Here is a 19358-nt window from a genome sequence, read left to right on the forward strand (position 1 = left end):
TAGGTGTCTCCTCGGACGGTTCATTTCCAAGTGTTAGACCAGAGTCCACTCTCGGTCCTTGGAAGGGGCCACCCCCCAAAATTAGCGCAGGTGTCCTGACACCCCTCCATGACCGCTCCTCGGCAGGTTACAGCCAGTGGCGCGGAAAGGCCCTGGGGTTTTCCTAATTGCTTCTCCAAGTGGTTCCTGAGGATGCCTGCCCCCTTGTACCTGCCGACAGGGCTCCAGGCAGCCTGGAGGCCAGAACCCCAAAGCGGCGTTTGTGGGTCTGCGTGAAGAGCTCGAGCCCTGAGAGACTGGGCCTGGGGCGTCTTTCCAGAGCAGAACACCAGCTCTGCGCCTTCTAGGGACATCGGTACAGGTGGGAGGGGGGGCGCTGCCCAGGTAACACACCAGCTCATAGTCTCAGCGGCTTAACACAATGAAAGTTCATTCCCTGCGGACACCCTGAACCACGTGAACCTGTGTGCGGTGCCAGGGTGTGCGAAGCGTCCACCTACAAGTGAGACTTGTGTGTTCTGCTCGCATTTCATTGGTCAAAGGAAGTCACGGGGCCACAGCTCACATCAGAGTGAGGACATGCTGGCCTGCCCTGTGCCAGAGGCAGCGAGCCGGAAATACTTGCCCGAGACACTAATGACCAGACACCAGCCAAGTGACCTCTGAGCCCATTTCCTCTTCTGCAAAATGAGGACAATAAGAGTGTTTGGCTCACAGATCATGAGGATTGAAAGAGAAAACGCATTAACACCTTCGGCCCGGGGTAGCCCTGCCCTGGGGCGGGTAAAATAAAGGGTAGATGCCCCTCCAGGTGGCACCTAGGGAGGCTGAACCCGGGGCATCCCTGCTCTGCAGGGGTCCAGCATGCCCAGGGGCCCTCCCGCCCTGCAGACACCTACCTGACCCCCAGCCCCTCCACTGACGGAGGCTGGAGACCCTTCCCGCCCCCAGCGATGAGGACCCCTTGGGCAGACAACCGCAGCACACACCCCCTGCACCCAGCCTCACCCACACTCATCTCCCACTTCCTGTCCATCTTATGACAGGTTGGCCCTCTGTCCGGTCAGATGACGAGGGCTCGTAGAAGGGACAGAGAATCCACGGGAAATGAAGGAAATTCATCTCCATCCTGTGCGGAGGCTTGTGCTGGGGGCTCCGCCCAGGTCACCCCATTTCCAGCTCATGACAGCCCATGATGAGGGAGAGGACTGTCCCCATTCTGGGGTGGGGGGACAGACGATGGGCACAGCTCCCTAACTTGCCCGGGTCACACGGCCCGAGTGGTCTTGCCGCATCTCCGTGACTCTGGCTTCTGGCTGTCTTCTGTTGCCTTGTGCAGACTCGACTCTTCTGCAAACCATGAGCTCACACTGGCAGTCCGGTGTCCAGCCCGTGGGTCCCACCACGCCGTGGGGGGCACTGCCCTCTCTGGGGTTTCGGGTGCCAGTTCAGCAGCCTGCTGCGTGACTCTGGACCTGCCCCTTCACCCCCCTGGGCCTCAGTCTCCTCACCTGAGAAGGGCTCTTGTTGAACTAGGTGACCTAAGGGCTGAAGGCTGAGGTTGCCCACACCTGCTGCTGCTGCTGCTAAGTCGCTTCAGTCGTGCCCGACTCTGTGCGACCCCACAGACGGCCGCCCACCAGGCTCCCCCGTCCCTGGGATTCTCCAGGCAAGAACACTGGAGTGGGTGCCATCGCCTTCTCCACCACACCTGCTCTAACAGTCTTAGAAAGTACTGCAGAGAAGAAGGGATGAAGCGCCTGTGTTTGAGGTTATTTGCATTAAACCCTCATCAACATCTGAAACCAAAAATAGTGTGTGTGATTTTTTTAAAACACTGACGGGTATCTGTGATCCACAGCACTTCTCTCTCTTCCTTGCTATTTATAACAAATTCTGGTTTCCCCTATGGCCGTCTTTCTCTAACAGGGGAGTCAGGCTGGGCCTCTGCACCCTAGTAGGCCATGTCTGGGGTTCACAGCTCCTGCGGGCAGGCAGGACTGGGCTCTGTCTCCGGGTGGGCTCGGGAGGAGTGGCGGGCCCACCGCCAGCAGGGTGGGCTAGGGCCTGTTCTCCCAGGAGCCCAGCTGGGCAGGACGGCGGGGGGCAGCTGTGGCCGGAGAACTCCAGGGCAAGGCTCATATACTTCCTCCCACAGCCAGGGCCCGGTGCTCACCTAAAGAAAAACCACAGAGCAGACTCAAGGTCGGGCCTCCCCTGGGGAGCCTTCTAGGGCCTGCTGCTGTTGGGCTGCTGCGGAGAGCGGGATCGAGCAGCAGAGATCTGGGCCAGATGGCTGCCCCAGTCGCTGCCGGAGTCTAGTACTGTCACCACGGTAGCGTGGGAGACTTCTGCCATGGAGAGGCCCCCCAGACCCCCCAGAGTTCCATCTGCCCAGATGCCCACCACTCCTGTCAGCAGAGATAATGGAACTCAAGATGCCCAGTGTGTGTGTGTGCGGGGGTCTTGGCTTGGGCCCAGAGCTGAGGCTCCCACTGCAGTCCAGTGTGTGTGTGTGTGTGTGTGTGTGCGTGCGTGCGTGTGCATGTGTGTGCGTGTGCATGTGTGTGCGTGTGCCTCGTGTGCATGTGAGTGTGCACTGTGTGCATGTATGTGAGTGTGTGCACACACACGTGTGTGTGGGGGGGTGTGCATGTGGGGGGGGGAGATAGGCACAGGCAGCTGAGGCACAGCAGCCTCAGGGGTGGGAAGGAGGGAAGGGAGAAGAGCGGTGGGAGGAGGGCGGTGGGGACACACGCAGGGAAGGAGCGGAGCTGAGCTGAGGCTCGGGGCACTGAGCAGCGCTGGCACCATCCCAGGCTTCCCCTGGCCCTCTAACCAGATCTGCCAAGGCTGTGGTTTAAGCTTCCTTACCACCACTTGGATCCCCATCTGACCTCCTTGCCTTGGGCTGGCAGCTCCAGGAGGCAGGATCTGGTCAGCAGGCTGCCCTGCGGCTCCCTGGTGGCCCAGGAGGGAGCCACCCTGAGGTTCCGACCTCTAGGAGGCCCGAGCGTCAGCCTGGGCACCTCCTGGCTCCTCCAGGCTCAGTACTGTTTGCCCTGAAGGGATGGGGGAGGGGACAGTGCAGGGTTCTGGCGCCGTTTCCCCGTTTCCGGCAGCGAAGCGGTGAAGCAGTGAAGCTGAGTCAGAAGGTCACCTACTCTCGGAAGTCAGAGGGGACCTCCAGGAGGCAGGAAACCAGAGCCAGCCCCTGGAGAAGCCCAGACTCTGCTGGGCAGGAGAGCAGCCTTGCAAAATGCAACGTTGCCGTCTGGGGAGCGCAAGTCTGGAGCCCGGCTGTCCAGCTCCTTTCCCTGGGCGGCTGCTTGGAGGTGGCCTGGGGAGTCTGGATGCACTTCACAGGAGGCACAAGTTCAGTCCTGCGTCTGTCGCTTACATGCTGGGTGAGACTCAGTGCCGCTTTAGCAAAATTGAAATGAATAAAGATCTTCCTGGTGGCTCAGATGGTAAAGAACCTGCCTGCAATGCAGGAGACTCGGGTTTGATTCCTGGGTCAGGAAGATCTCTTGGAGGAAGAAATGGCACCCCTCCGGTATTCTTGACTGAGAAATCCCGTGGACAAAGGAGCCTGGCAGACTACAGTACATGTGGTCACAGAGTTGGACATGACTGAGCAACTCACACTGCACTACTACTAAAGCCTAGCTCACAAGCTGACGAGTGTGACATGAGAACATGCGCGTAAGGTGCCTCGCTCCTGCAGATGGTCCATAAACGTCAGTCTCCCCCCAGTTCTCATCTTGGCTGGAAGAGCATGTCCAGGGCCTGACTCCTCAGCACTCTGCTGGTCTCCTGCTCCAGGGTGGGGGTAACACTGGCCCCAGAGAGCTCTTCCTCTTGGTTCAAATGCTACTGAGACGTGCTGGGTTCTGCCAGGCCCGCCCCACCCCTGCCTCTCCTACCCAAGGACACCCAAAGTGGTGCTGCTGTTTTCCATCAGATTGGGGTAGAGGGTGTTGATTTGCCCTTGAAATCTGCCCTTGAAATTATCTTTTGCTTTTTGGTCTGACCAGACCAAACTGGGATGTGGGCAATGGATGGAGCAGTTATTTTGGTTGGCGGGGGAGGGCGGGAAGGGAAGAGGATGGCACCAAAGATGCGCCCTCCACCCCTAGCCTGCGCCCTTTTCTAAATCTCTGACGTGGTTTCATCATCTGAGGGTGATGCAAGAGGCTGGGAGTCAGACTCCCCTTCCTCCCCTCCCCCAGCGTGCGCCTCCCACATCTGGAGCTGCAGCTGGGTCCTCCTCTTGGGCTGGGTCCAGCGGAGGGAGCTGGTTGAAGTGAGGGGAGTTGCAGTCAGCTGGTGAGGGGCCCCATGAATGGCCCCAATGTTGGGAGCTGGCGGGCAGGGAGAAGGGGCTGGTCTCGGGAGGCGGAAGAGGGACTGGAAAGGCAAATGTGCTTCCTCCGCCTCCTCCACGCAGTGCTTCAAGGCGTCAGGGCTCCCCTGTCCTCTGTACCCAAATAAAGGCAGCTGCCCTCCCCGCCTCCTCCCCCTCCCCGCCTCCCCCCCCATCTCCCCCCAGCCTCTGTCCAGGTGCCTGGAGCTCAGGGCTCCCTTTGTTCCCTGTCTCCCTGGGGCAACTCAGGCCTCCCACGCCGACCCTCTGCCCCCGTACTGGCAGAGTGTGAGCAGGGATAAGGGGGGGAGTCATCTGTAGGTCATAAAGGTCACTGGACCCTCCGTGGTCTCCAAGAACGGAGAGGCCCGTCTAGGCTAGGAGCCTGGCCAGGAACCAACCCAAAGATGAACTTTAAAACGCTGCAGGGTTGTAGGGACAGGGGATTTTAGTTAGACACTAGCGAAAATCCCCCCGTAGTAAAGGTCGGCAAGTTCACCGGAATAAATGCAGAGGAGAGGCTTTCCCGGAGCTTTCAGAACACAAACCGTCAGGCGCTGTGGGACGCTCTGCAGGGAAGCGCCAAGCCGGGACACCCGGGTGCTTACCCTCGCTTAGCCACTAACTCCTGCGTGACCTTGATAGTTTCCCTCCCTGCGCCCGGCTTCCGCATTTATGGGCGGGGGAGGGGGTTCCCACCGAGGCCGAAGGTCTGCGGCTCCGGGGTCGAAGCACCGGTGTGATCAGCTCTTTGGGCAGTGTCCTCAGGGGTGCCCAGGAAACCTCTCCAGGACCCCAGCCAGCTTGTGGACCCGAATCATCGAGGGAGGGGTCTCTTTAAAGGCTTATGCCCCGCCCCTTGTGCCGGCTCGGGCCTTCGATTGGCGCAGCGGTCTCGGGGGCGGAGATATGGGCGGACCCGGGGCATCAGGGGCGGGGCCTCCGCCGGGCCGGCCCCCGCCCCCTTTGTTCGCGCGGCGGCAGGAGGCGCGGCGCGGCCCGAGGTGCGCGCGCGGGAGCCGCGCGGTGGGGAGACCGTCGCTCCCCGGCTGTCCACTGGCCCCGCGCCGCCGCCCGATGGCGCGAGCGGGCGCGCGGGCCCGGCCCCGGGGGCCCTCCGCCGGCCGCGGGTGAGCCCTCCGCGGGCCGCCCGCGAGCATGTCACCTCCAGGAGCCGCAGCCCCCGCCCGCAGCGCCCGCGCCCCCGCCCTCTGCAGCCGCGGCCGCGGCTTTCGCCCCGAGCATCGGCCCCCAGGCCCCCGCCCCTGATCGAAGCGGGCCCCGGCACTGCAGCGCCATGGCCGGCCAGGGGGACTGCTGCGTCAAGGTGGCCGTCAGGTAGGACGGGTGGCGGGGCGCGTGCGCGGAGGGCTCGGCTTTGTCTCGCGTGGGCGCGGGGCGGGGGTCCGGGGGTCCCGGGGGCGCCGCTCCACCGGCAGCCCGCGCACGCGGGAGCCCAGCTGGCCGCGCTGGAGGGCGCCGCGCGCTGGCCGGGCCTCCGGGGGAGCGGCGTCCCCGCGCGCGGCCGGAGGAGCTTTGTTTGGGTGGTGATTTCGGGCCCCTCTCAGGAGCCCTTAATGATCAGAAAATCGAACAAACAAGGAAATCCGGTATTTCACACCCGGCCCGGGCCCGGGCGGGAGCGTCTGTGTGTTTCCTCTTTGCCCCCCCACGGGCTGAAGCCTCACGCGGGGACACTGGGTGGGGGACATTTTCCCGCATCCACCCAGCCCGCTGATCCTGCGCTCTCCACACTGCCCGGCACGCAGCACGACGCCCCGGCTGGCTCCGCAGACAAAGATCCTGGAAGGACAAGTGGAAGGGCTGGGATGGGGCCTTGGCCCGTAGGGAGGCGGCGGCCCTGGAGAGATCCTTGCCAGCCCTGCCCCTAGAGTGGCTGGGCTGCGGACAGAGGAGGGGTGTTGGGGGTTCTCCTCTCAGAGGGCAGGCCGCTGTGACCCTGAGGCCCCATCCTCAGCCCCTCAGACAGAACTGAGGCGGGGGGAGGGCCACGTGGACCTGCCTGGGACTTGGAGGGACATCCTGGCAGAAGCAAGGTGGGCAGAGGGCAGGGCACAACGGAGCTGTGTTCTTTGTGTTGGGTGGGGGTGCTCTGCGCCATGTCACCCTCCTTGTGCTTGATTTCGGTTTAGCTCTTTGACACAGTCTGTTGGTGGGAGACTGCCAGCCTGGGACCCGTCACCAACACAGGGAGGGTGGAGAGCATCACCCAGCCCTGCGTGATGGCGGTGTCAGTCTGAGTCCGGGCCTAGGGTGGGTCTGAGAAAGGTCTCTGACTTCCCTGGGTTGTAGGTGACCCAGATTCCAGAATCCCAGGGCAGTCACTCCGAGATTACTGTGGAAACACCCCAGGGCAGGTGCTGCTACGCTACCCTCCCCCCACCCAGCCACCTGGCTAGCCCTCTGCAGCGGAGACGGTCAGGGGACTGCTGATCACAGTCTGGAGTGGAGGGAGGGAGACCAGCGTGCCCTCCCCCTGCCCCTGGCTGCTCTTGGAGCATCACTGGCACAAGCTCGCTGGCCCTGGACAGCTCGAGACAAAGAGGAGCCCCAAAGATGCTTGGTGGGCCAGCGGGGCGGGGCTGTTTGCAGCAGGATCCCATGGGGGGGTGAGGGTGAGGGCCAGGGGCATGGTGAGGGGGTGGCGATGTCAATAAGGCAGCTGCAGCGGAGTGGGAGTCTGGGCACGTCGTGAAAGGAAACTGGACCAGGGTTGGGAAGGAGGCAGCTTTCCTTTGGACTCATCTCACCCTAGAGAGCCACACCAAGCCCCCTGCCCCACCTCGTCAGGGCCCCCCGGGCTAGACCGGGGGTGGTGCAGCTGGGGAAGAGCTGGTGTTCTCTCCCTACCGCCGCCAGCGGCAGGAGCTTCCCGGGACCCTTCCCGCCCAGAGCATCTTGCCCGCCCATGCTCCCCACCTGTGACCGGCCGCCGTCTCTGCCGCCACTGAGACTGCCTGGTGAGGTCTGGGTGTCCCCTCTCCTTGCCTCTGCCACTGGCCTGGGGGAGGGTGGGGAGTTGGAACACCTCCAGAGCCAGGCCTTCAGGGCCCCCTGGACAGGGAGGGCCCCGCCCACCCCGGCCCCAGTGCACACGCCAGACCTCAGTGGGCAGCTGGCCGCGGAGGGCAGACAATGCCTGGACAGCGCCCAGTTTCTAATCAGAGAGCTGAGGACGGGCCTGGACTAGGACTGAGGCTGGGAGGGGGAGCAGATGGCGCCGCTGGGGGGCTGCAGGGAGACTTCTCCGTTCTTTGGGGTCTCCTTCAACCCCCCTAAGTCCACCCTCGGAAATCTCTGATCCCACCTGAAGGACTAGGTGGCAGGCTGGAGCAGTGTAGACCGCTGCTGGGAAGAGCCAAGGATCTGGAACTGCCAGGGGCCTGGCCTGGTTGCCCTTTCTCATATCTAAGTGCGTCTCTGTGAGAATGACTTATGGCAAGTCCAGGGTCCGACTCTTGAGACAGGGAGGCCAGGAATGGGGCAGACATGGTCTGACGTGCGTGCATGCGTGCGTGTGTGTGAGGGTCCAGGGGCCACTAGATTAGGTAAGAAGTGCCAGACCTGGGGCTCTTGGCCCTGTAATCTCCGGATAAGGATCAAAGCTGGCTTGTTGGCAGAGCTGCGGGGAAGGCCATGGAAGGGTCAGACCAAAGGGGTAGCTTTCAGGACCCAGAACTGTGGGTAAAGGGAGACGGTCTAGATGTGAGCAGAACCCCAACCCTGTGCCCCCAGCCGTCTGGCACCCAGGTCACCCTGGAGGCTGGCCCTCTGCCCCTGAACTCTGCACCGAGACTCCCAGGCCAGCCCCTCCAGCCTGCCCTGTGATCCATTTATCCTTTAATCCCTTTGTACGATAAGGACTCTCTCAGCTCTGAGGCTGGCTAAGGCCAGTCTCTACCTGGGGTGGGAGTTCAGGGAAGGGGGTGATGGGGAGAGCAGACCTGTTCCAGGTTGCAGAAATGCAGGCCTGACTACTGGGGGGAGAAGGGGAAGGGGTGGCTATTAAGAAATGCTGGTTGGCAAAGTTGAGATTGGGGAAGGAAGCCGAGTCACGGGGTGCGTTTATTTAAGACCCTTTTAAGCCCCCAGCTCTGAGCCCCCAGCACAAGGGGAGGCCTGACCACCCCACCCACTTATCCTCACCTGGTTTCCTTAAGCTTCCGTCCTTAGTCTGCTGGGGCGGGGCCGGGGGCTCCGTGGGTTTCCTGGGCATCCATCCCTGGACACTGCAGGGTCAGACCCGGGCTGGAAAGGGGCTGGGGAGCGCCAGCCAGGCGCCCAGGGACAGAGGGCAGCCCTGCTCTGTCCTCGGGTTCTCTAGCTGCAGTTATCCCCCTGGTTCCGGCTCCTCTGAAGTCTTAGTCAGTGTCTGTCTAAAATTTTGAATCAAGAGAATTGGTGGTTTGGGACAAAGATAAGACAGAAAAAGCTGAGTGGGGGTGGGGAGGCGGTGCCTTCAGAGTCTTCCCCCGCCCCCCTCTCCCGACAGAGTGTAAGGCCAGCCAGGACCAGCTAGTGCCCTCTGTGGCCCCTGCTGTCCGGTTCCCAGACCTGGGAAAAGGGCCCAGGCAGGGCCTCCTGGGGGTGGTGGACCTGAGTGTCTTGGTGGCGGTCTCCTGCTGCAGAAATAGGGCTTATGTCATCAGCAGGAAGTGCAGTGTAGTAACCGCAGGCCCCGGAAGCTTGCCCCCCACCCTCCGCTCTAGCCAGCCGCCTGATTGGCTGTCAGCTTTTGAAGACCGCGCTGAGGTGGGGGGGCAGGGGCTGAGGAAGTGACAGAAGTGATGTGTGCCTGGCACCCTCATTCCCACAGCTCCGGGGACAGAGGGCCGGGGCCCCATTTCTGTTTCTCCTTCTGGGCCTCAGTTTTTCCTCCCTGTACAATGGGCTCAGCGGTCTGTTCTGGCATGTCCTTTTGTGAGGAGCAGTGGTCTGGATGCAGTGGGAGGTGGACAGTCCTTAAAGGCTGACTCTGGAGGAGCTGAGTGTGAAGAAAACATGAACAGAAATAAGCTCCAGCTTAAAGTGTACCTAGGAGGCATCTTGCTGGGTTAAGCCTCAGTGACTGTTACGTAAAAAGAATTCACCTGGAGCCCGGGACTGGCTGGTGACTGACTGCAGGCAGCAGAGGAAGCACTGGGCTGGGGGCCTGCACCCTCACTGAGCGCCAGGCATCACGTCTTCTTGTCCCACGCAGGCCCGCGGGAGCCAGGTGCCAGGCGCCGCCTCACCGTAGAGACGGGCTCAGGCTCACCACGGCAAACAAAGGCCTCTGAACGTGAGGCCCTGCCCCACGCAGCCTCCTCTGGCCGCTAACTGGCGCTTTGCCGGCGTCTCCGCGCCTTCGTTTGCTCTGATGCTTCCGGCAGGTTGCGGCAGTGACCGTGAACGTGGGAGGGCGCGCGGGGAGGCACTCAGGGCTGGGCACACGCGGCCTGTCTCCACGTGCTCCTGGATGTGGGGCTCTCTCCCCGCCCCCACTGGTGGGAGCCACCCTCCTGCCTTTCCTGAGATCCACGCAGCCGCCCCTGCACTCTGCTTTGCTGCCCAAGGGCCACCTCGCTGCCCTGCAGGGCAGTTCCTCGACAGCCACATCTCCGCCTGCGTCCTTGCGGGCCCCCTCCACCTTGGGCTCCTCTGTCGCTTGTTTTACCCCATAGACAGGCAGCCCCCCAAGGGGAATGTGGGCCCTGAGAGGCTGCGGGCTGGGGAGGGAGACAGCCTCCCTGCTGGGACGGGGAGTGGGCTGGGTTGGCGGCCTGGACCCGGGGGCTGCTTCTCTGTCTGGGGGGGTGGGCGGCAGAGCTTGGTGGGGCATTTGTGGGGCCCGTGGCAGGTGTCCTGTCCCCAGGAGCACTCCTGCCCTCCCCTCGCTGCTCTGGGTGTGCAAGGGATGCAGGGCCGTGGTTCACCATCCCCGGAGCCCCAGACACCCAAGCCCCTGTCCCTCCGCCATGCAGGGTGGAAGCCCACCATTCCTGGGGTCAAGCCGGGCAGGGCCCCTGGGGACCGGGGTCGGGGGCTGGCGGGGGCGCAGGCCGACGCCTGTTGCTGTGCATTCCCCAGGGCCCAGTCCCCGACGAGCGGCCCCCCCAGACCTGGATGCCAGCACAGCTCCGGGCTCTGCAGCGTCTCCCGGGAGGTCATGGGAAACCCCTGCCAGATGCCCCGGGATGGGGTGGGGGTGGGGCAGGCCAGCCAGCGAGGCTGGGGCGCAGCTGCGCAGGCTTTCCTGGGCTGGGGACGCCCCCTCCCAGGCCCCACAGCTGAGCCTGCGGGGTGGACTGCGGAGGGGGGAGCAGGCAGCTCAGGACAGGGACCACCCCCCCGCCCCTCCTCACACCCGTGGTCCAGCTTCTACCCGCCAGTCTCCTCCCCCAGGGCTCCTTCAGCCTCTCTGGGGGAGCGGGCCCAGCTGAGACCTGATGCCTGGGGTTGTGGATTAGATGCCCCATGCCCTCCCCCACTGGACGGCCTGCCCGGGAGTTCCGCAGAAGTCAGCGGCCAGAACCCTGGGATGAGCTGAGAGAGCGAGAGGTGAAGGACATCCCCGGGAGGGAGGGCATCAGAGTCCTGAACCCCAGGCTTCCTGTCGGTTCCCTTGAGTGTCTGTGCCCCTCCCTGGGCTCCTGGGAATGTGTGCAGGGGCAGAAGTCGGGCAGAGGGGGGTGCAGACCCCTTTCCCCAGGCCTGGCCTGTAAACCCATGTCCTTTGACCCCGCCGTACAAAGCCTTCTTGTTTGGGGGTTCAGGCCAGTGTTTTCCCTGAGGCAGCCTCAGGAGGATTGGGCTGGAGGAGAGCCTGGGAGGTCACGGGGTTCCCCACGCCGCAGCTCTGCAACTGAGAGGGGCAGCACCCTGCACTGGACCTGCCACCCTGCTTCAGGGCGGACTGCCTCCCACACCCCCAGAAGGACGCTTTCTCTGCACTAAGTCAGCTGAAGCCCCAGGGTGTCTGGGAGCCAGACTCCCCTGAGACAGCAGGGATGTCGATTCCAGCCGACTTCCTGGAGCTGGCAGGCTGCCCGGGAGGGGGTTGGGGAGGAGGAGAGGATGCCCACAAACGCGGGTGCAGACCTCCTCCCTCTGCCTCGGAGGTGGGCGCCGAGCTCTTGCGAGGAAGCAGCCTCCTGGGTCCCTGGCCCCTGCTTCCCCTGCCCCGGCCTCGGCTGTCTTCATTGTGAACGTAAAAACGCTTCCCCAGCAGACGTCTCTGGCCCTCTGGCAGCTGTCTGCAGGATCATCTTTCTCTGGCCCACCTCTCTCCGGGCCGGGGCTGCTTAGAGGATGCGGCAGGCTGAGCCACAGTCAGGCCGGGTTTGTATTTCAGCTCCACCATTAGAAGAGTGTGACTTCAGGCTTGTTCAGATTTTCCTTTCTGAGCCTCAGGAAGGAGGCACTCCTTACACATGATGTGCGTTCCTGCGTGTAAAGGAGCTCCACGCATCGGCTCTCAAAAGATATCGGGTCTGGTCCTAACAGAGGAGGCTCTGGCGGCGTCAGTAACCATGACTTCAGGGGAGGAGGACTGCAGACCTCCGGCTCCCTTCCAAGGGCTCCGCAGCCTTCGCGGGCAGGAGGCTCTCGCTGCTGGCCGGCCTGAATCCCTCGTGCTGTGGCTGAGTCCCCTCTGGTCCGGCTCCATCGGTGATGGGGCCAAGCTGGCCCCTGGCCAGTCACGGCATGGCTGAGTGCCTCGCTGTGCCAGGCAGACAGGGGGTCCTGCGTCTCCTCTCTGTGTCCCCTGCCACACACACACTCTTCCACATCGGAGGTCGTGAGAGCCCAGCGCCAGACAGAGCCAGGCGTGGTGTGAGGAGGGGGTCATGGGATCTGGGCAGCCCTGGGGGCAGCCCATCCCAGGATGGGTGCTGGGCGTCCTCACTTCTCCAGGCTCCTATTCAGGGTTCCAGAAAGACATTAGGATGTCTGGGAGGGGCTGTTTCCGAAGGGACTGGTTACGAGGTGATCTTGGCTGTCGGAGGGGGCTGCGGTTCTTCTCAAAGCCCTGGACATGGGGCCTGCGAGGGTGTCTTCCAGCCTGGAAGACCCCAGAGTGACATGACTCACCTGCAGGCTGGTTCTCCTGGGTCCTCCTCCTGCTCTGAACCTTCAGTCCCATGGCCAGGAAAGATGGGCTTCCTAGAAGACCTAGTTACTGATTAGCTCTATGACCTTGAGCTGACTATATTTCTCTCTGAGCCCTCATTTGTAAACTGTGGGGGAACCTCCTCCTTAGAACGTGTGCAAAGTGTGGTAGGAGCCCCCCTGAGACCGTGTGAAAAGTGTGGTAGGAATCCACCTTAGAATGTTTGCAAAGTGTGACAGGAACCCCCCTTAGAACGTGTGCAAAGTGTGGTAGGTAACTCCCTTAGAACGTGTGCAAAGTGTGGTGGGAATCCCCACTTAGAACGTGTGCAAAGTGTGGTAGGAGCCCCCCTGAGAGCATGTGAAAAGTGTGGTAGGAACCCCTTAGAATGTGTGCAAAATGTGGTAGGTGCCCCCAAAGAACGTGTGCAAAGTGTGGTGGGAATCCCCCAATTAGAACGTGTGCAAAGTGTGGTAGGAGCCCCCCTGAGAGCATGTGAAAAGTGTGGCAAGAATCCACCTTAGAATGTGTGCATAGTGTGACAGGAAGCCCCCTTAGAACATGTGCAAAGTGTGGTAGGAAACCCCTTAGAACCTGTGCAAACTGTGATAGGAATCACCCCTTAGAATGTGTACAAAATGTGATAGGTGTCCCCTTGAGAACGTGTGCAAAGTGTGGTAGGTATCCCCCATAGAATGTGTGCAAAGTGTGGTAGGTAACCCCCTTAGAACGTGTGCAAAGTGTGATGGGACTCCCCCGCTTAGAATGTGTGCAAAGTGTGGTAGGTACCCCTCTTAGAACATGTGCAAAGTGTGGTAGGAACCACCCCTTAGAATGTGTGCAAAATGTGGTAGATGTCCCCCTGAGAATGTGTGCAAATTGTGATGGGAATCCCCTGCTTAGAATGTGTGCAAAGTGTGGTAGGTATCCCTCTTAGGACATGTGCAAAGTGTGATAGGAACCACCCTTTAGAATGTGTGCAAAATGTGGTAGATGTCCCCCTGAGAATGTGTGCAAAGTGTGGTAGGTACCCCCCTTAGAACATGTGCAAAGTGTGGTAGGAACCACCCTTTAGAACATGTGCAAAGTGTGGTAGGTACAATGACCAGTGACCAGCAAAGAGGCATGTTGCTCCTTACATGCGGGGTTATTGTTCCTAAGGAATTGAGTCCACAGGGTTCCAGGTACCAGCAAAAAGGGATGTCAGGAATCACAGACCACACCCCACAACTGTAAGAATTTTCTAGGATTCTGGAGCAGTTCTTAGTTATTTTAATATCACAGCCTGAGCCTGGCAGGCGACAGTCCATGGGGTCGCAAGAGTGGGACACGACTTAGCAAGTAAACTACGACCGCTTGGAGAAAAGGAAGACTTCAAGCGGAAAGAACCTGGGGGCCACATTCCCGGGAGCCTAGGATAAAGATGCGGGGCGGGGCGGGGCGAGGCGGTTAGGGACCCACGGAGGGGCTGGAGCCGGCTAACCTGGAGGGGCGGAGCCCTGCGGGGTGGTTGGCGGCTTTGTGCGGCGTCACCCAGGCCGGTCGGGAGCGGGGCGCCGCTGGCCAGGCTTTTGGGGAGGGACCCTCCCGCCTTGGCAGTCAGCATCCCCGGGCCTGCCTCCTCGCTGGCTCCGCCGTCCTCCGCTTCCGCCCTGTCCTGGCTCCGGAAGAGCCGGGGAAGTGCTGAGCTCAGCGCTTCTCTCAGCCCCGGGCTCGGGCTCGCCGCCTTTGTGCCCCGCCTGGGGGTACACGAGCCGGTGTGGGGTGCGGCCCGGGCGGCTGTTAGAATCCCCAGCCCCGGCGCCGGCCGGCGCCGCTGGGCAGTGCGCGGAGGCAGCCCCGCGGGCCTCGGGCTGGACCCCTCCTCTGGAGAGCCGGGGCCTTCTCTGAGCCCCTCCCGGCCCTCTGCGGGTTGCCAAGTGGCAGATAGACCGGGCTCTGTTCTGGGAGGTTCCGGGCCTTTCTCAGTGGGGCCCTCACCTCCCCCTGCAGGGCCGGGAGAAGGGATGGGGAGGTTGGGGGAGGACGCCGGGGGGAGGTTCCTGGGGCTGAGGGGGGGGGGTCTCTGCTCAGAAATGACCCCTGCCGTGGGGTCCACAACACGCAGTTTGGGTTTGACAAAAACAGGCAGCACGGTTTGCCAGTTTGTTTTCCAAATGGTGCAGTAAATCACAATTTATCATGATCACTGAGGTTTTTCATTCCCCCTTGAATTTTGCATTTGAGGTGCGAACACCTCACTCACCTCACCCTGGCTCTGGGTCGGGCCCTCAGTGCCCTGCACCCATGGTTCCCTTGGAAGACCCTGGAGCCTGGTTCCCACCCCTGCCCACCCTCCCGCGCCCCCAGAGAGGAACAGTGCTGGCAGGGGTGCCATCCTGCCCCCTTGCATAGCTGGAGCTGTCTCCTTCCCTCATCTGGGGCGGCGGGGTCGGCGGAGGGCCGCGGGCTCCAAGGGCAGCCCGCAGAAGTGACCTCGCCCCTGGCAGGGCCAGGCTGGTCAGGAGCTGCTGCAGGCGGGGACTGCGGAGTTCCTAGAAAGCTGAAGCTGGGAAGAGACAACCGGATGACACAGGGAAGCAGGGGTGGCTGACCCGCTGGAGGGTGGGGCAGGCGCTTGCCAAGGGCCTGTCTTTATCTCCTGGGCGCGGCCTGGGTTCAGACTCCCCAGGGCAGGGTGTGGAGGGAAGGAGCCCCAAGGCAACTTCGCCCTCTGGGCTGGGGGCCCCCGAAAGCCCAGCGCTCGGGTCCAGCCTGCCGGACCTGTGTCGCCTGTGGCAGGACGCCCCCCGCCCAGCTGCCCCCTGCTCCCTTGGTGGTGCTGGGCAGGGAGTTTATGTGTCCGTCTGGGCGCTGAGTGTCCCAGGCAGCTGGAGAAGTGGAGTCGCAGGCTTCAGAGTCCCAGATTGCCTCTACTGATGGACTCAGCGGCTTCACGCCTCAGCTTCCCTCTCTGGACAGTGGGTTGAAGTCGCTAGCGCATCACCTCCCTTAGGTGAGATGGTCTGAGGCAGGTGCCCAGCCCAGCACCAGCGTGTGGAAGCACCCATACTTCGTCCCACGAAGCTGCCACGTCCAGTTACTTGTTCACGGCCCATTCCTGGGACGAACACTCCCCTGCGCCCCATCCGGGTCGGTGGCCTTGGGAATTAGTGACTCATCTTGGGCCCGTGTCCTCTGGCTCCCAGCTGGTATCCCATTCTCTGGATGGTAATACTCACCCATCTGCACCTGCCAAGGTCACTGGTACCTAGAATGGGCCAGCGTGGGGCTGGCTGGCTCTCTGACCCCAGAGGACCCCACACCAAAATGTACTGGACCGGGGAAGTTCCCAGGGTGAATGCCTGCTGATCTTACAACACCTGGACCCTCAAACCCTGGAGCCTCCTCCTCTATGCCCTACCTCCTTCCGGCCACCCTCTTGGGCTGGGGGCTGGCGGGCAGAGCAGAAGCTGGCCTCTTGTTGATGGGCTCCGCCGGGCAGGGCAACGGCTCCCCCTCCGTGGCTCCTCCTGTCTCCAGGGACCCTGATTCGATTTTCTCCAATCACCAACATTGCCGTTTGCCTGTGGTAATTAAATGGTATTTGAACCGGATCCAGAAATCCCATCGCAAGCAACCCACGTGGCAGGGAGCTGGTGCTGGCCAGCGAAGCTGGAGGGGCCTCAGAGGCGGCTGGGAGCCCCGGACACCCTGAGCCCCCAGGCCTGAGCTCCTGGCCCCTACCCGGTGCCCCCTGAGGTAGCTGCCCACCCTCCCCTGGGCACGCTGGGCCCTGCCCCTCAGCTGCACAAAGCACAGGAACAAGGGAGGGGTGGCGCCCGCCCTGCCCAGGCTCGGACCCCGCCGCCCCTACCGCCCGCCCCTGGCCGGCACCGTCTGTCTCCTTGTCCACCGCGAGGACCAAAGTGTCCGGCTCGGGCGTGGTTGTGTGTGTTGGCCGCTGCCGCCAGCGTTCCAGGTGGGAGCGCCATGGCCCGGGTGTCTTACTGGCGGGTCCAGGGTCTGGTCTGCAGGTCCAGGAAGGATGGAGGGGATTGCCAGTGCCTCTCCCAGCCAGAAGCTGGCTTGGGGGAGATGGAAGCTGGGGCTCTCACTTCAGCCTGGCCCGCAGCAGCTGGATGGGGCGGGGAGGGGGCTGGTCACCTCTGTGGGTGTCCAGGCCCTGCAGCCTCCATGGTGTGAGGACCGGTCCTGGAGAAAGGCCAGGCCACCACACCTCCCCCAGCCTCTCTATCCCCCCTCACAGCCAAACGCAGGCCGCAGGCTCAGGGGGCTCCTCACCAGGCTCTGAGGGGCCTCGCAGCTGGGCAGCCTGAGACCCAGACAGGATGGCCCTTGGGGGCCGGCTCTGCAGGGGGCGCCCCGGGCCCCGCCCTCACACTCTTTCTTCTCTTGGTAAATGTTGGCTTAGTGCGGGGATGCTGACAAGCGGCTCATTGTGAGAGCCTGGCTGAGGGACTGGCTGTGTGAGCCCACGAGCATCTCCCCCCTCTCCATGATTCAGGCATCGGGAGGTACTCTCTGCCAATCCACGCACATGCTCACTGACTCACTCTCAGTTGCCATGGGAACCTCCTCCAGCAGTGGCTGCTTGCAAGAGGGGCAGGGGCAGGGGCTGGAGACGGCCCTGCCCACTGTCCACACTGTGCCCTACTTCACCCTGGGGCCCGTCCTCTTCCTCTGTGCTGGGGAGCCCCCGGGGCCAGGGCCAGGGCCCCTTCTGTGACGGGTGCCCCTGCTGGAGGTCCCTGCCCTTCTCTGCCTTTTGCCTTGACCCTCTCTGCAGGGTCCTGCCTGGTCCGGCCCTCTTGGCTCCCAGAAAGGAGCCAGAGCTTGTGCCTGAGACTGTTCCCCTGGCATCTGGGGTGGGCCTTCTTGAGCAGGGGGGCCCCCTGCAGCCCCCGTAGGCCTGGGCAGAGGCACTGGTCTCCTCCGGAACGTAGCCCCCTCGGGGGGCAGCCAAGCCTGGCCCTTCCTTCCCTCGCTGGTCCTGGGCTTTGCCTCCCAGGAGGGGTCAGCTGTCTTCTCCCCAACCCCTTCTCTACGGCACACGGACCCTGGGGCTCCTTGACCAGTCAGGAGTGTGTGCTTTGATGTCAGTCAGACGTGTCACATTCTGTTCTTGCCCAATCTTGGGAAAGTCAGACTCTCCCAGCCTCTGTTTTCTCAGTAAAAATCCAGCAAATAATACACACCTCACAGGTTTATGGTAAAGAATAACATGAATTCGTTTCAGGTAAAATCCCTATAACGTAGACTCGATACCTAGGGTGCTTATGAAATGTTAGCAGCTGCTGGACTTCCCTGATGGTGCAGTGTTAGGGATCCACCTGCCAGTGCGGGGGACACGGTTCAATCGCTGCTCTGGAGAGATTCCACAAGCCACGGGGCAACTGAGCCCGTGCTCTGGAGCCCTCGAGCCCAACTCCTGAGCCCGTGGGCTACAATCCTGAAGCCTTCGCGCTAGAGCCCATGCTCCGCCACAAGAGAAGCCCCTGCAGTGAGAAGCCGGCGCTCCGCATCTAGGGCAAGCAAGCCCCCGTGCCGCCAAAATGCACACACACATGAAATTGCCGGCCGCTGCCGCTCTGAGCGGTGTTGGTATTATCGTCACTGTCACTGTCGGGGAGGTCTCACACAGCTGCTCCCGTCCTGTGCTCTCGTCCTTCTCCCACCCGTGGGAGAGAAGGGGCCGGGGGCGGACGCTGGCCCCCCGGACGGGCAGGAGGGGGGCTGCGGTCCCACCCCCAGATGCTCTGACCCAGGACTTCCCCCTACCCCGCCCCGGGCAGGATCCGGCCTCAGCTGTCAAAAGAGAAGATTGAGGGCTGTCACATCTGCACGTCGGTCACCCCCGGGGAGCCCCAGGTCCTCCTGGGGAAGGACAAGGCCTTCACCTATGACTTTGTCTTCGACCTGGACACCTGGCAGGAGCAGATCTACTCCACCTGCGTCAGCAGGCTCGTGGAGGGCTGCTTCGAGGGCTACAACGCCACGGTGCTGGCCTACGGGCAGGTGAGCACCTTCCCCGCCTGTGGTCCCTCCGGCCCGGGCCCGGTCTGAGGGCAGAGAGCTGCCCACGGGGCAGCTGGGATGCAGCCGGGGTCCTGTCCGTGGCCTGGGGGTGCTGAGGCGCTGCTGGCTGAGACTTGGGACCGGCCCGGCGGGGACAGGCTGGGAGGGTCCCGGGCTCACTGCCCCGCCCCCCAGGGTGCTGGGTAACGCCCTCCTCCCAACTTTGCCAACACAGACGGGGGCTGGGAAGACATACACCATGGGCACCGGCTTTGACGTGGCCACAGCGGAGGAGGAGCAGGGCATCATCCCGCGGGCCATCGCGCACCTCTTCAGGGGCATCGCGGAGCGCAAGCGGCTGGCGCAGGAGCAGGGCGTGGCCGGGCCCGAGTTCAAAGTCAGCGCCCAGTTCCTGGAGGTCCGTGGCCTTGCGGGTGGACCGGGGGTGGGGGCGGCAGGACTTGGGGGCCGGGCTCCCCGCGGGGGCAGCAGAGGAGCCTGGGGTGCCGTGGGGACACCGCAGGGATGAGGTCCCAGCCGCAGAGGGCGTCCCCCGCTCCGCGGTGCTGGAGGCCCATCCAGCGGGACCCTGAAGGGGCTCCCTGCCTCCAATGGGGCTCGAGTCAGGGAGAACCTGAAGGATCCCTTCAAATACAGACGGATTACAGCTCTGCCACCTGGTGGGCATGATGGCACCCAGTCCTAGGGCCCTAGGGTGACAAGGACGTGCAGGCCTGGCTCATAGTGAGAACTCTGGCTCTCACCCCTTTGGCCTCTGCTGGGCCCTCCCGTCCCTTTCTGGCTGAGGTCCTTCCTGACCCTCAGAGTCTTCTCTGACCCCAGGGCAGGAGGGTTCTCCAG

General features: G+C 62.7%; 1 protein-coding gene across 24 annotated transcripts in view; it reads left to right on the plus strand.

The window, feature by feature from the left end:
* Positions 1-4736: 4736 nt before the first annotated feature.
* Positions 4737-19358, plus strand: part of KIF21B (kinesin family member 21B) — a 44567-nt gene continuing 29945 nt past the window's right edge. For 19 of the 24 annotated variants that reach the window (XR_014053010.1, XR_014053009.1, XR_014053011.1 and 16 more), the window contains exons 1-3: positions 5341-5704; positions 18275-18497; positions 18733-18915. Coding sequence is in view for 12 of the 24 variants with exons in the window: in XM_081487365.1 (XP_081343491.1) it covers positions 5664-5704; positions 18275-18497; positions 18733-18915 (447 nt within the window). In the remaining 12 variants the exon portion in view is untranslated. Of the gene's footprint in view, positions 4967-5340; positions 5705-10771; positions 10928-18274; positions 18498-18732; positions 18916-19358 lie in introns of those variants that run through there. The other 5 variants (XM_081487374.1, XM_081487375.1, XR_014053019.1 and 2 more) reach the window with 3 other exon arrangements.

Source organism: Giraffa tippelskirchi, chromosome 5, assembly GCF_054371585.1.
Source record: "Giraffa tippelskirchi isolate mGirTip1 chromosome 5, T2T-mGirTip1v1.2.pri, whole genome shotgun sequence".
In the NCBI taxonomy this organism is placed as follows: Eukaryota; Metazoa; Chordata; class Mammalia; order Artiodactyla; family Giraffidae; genus Giraffa; species Giraffa tippelskirchi.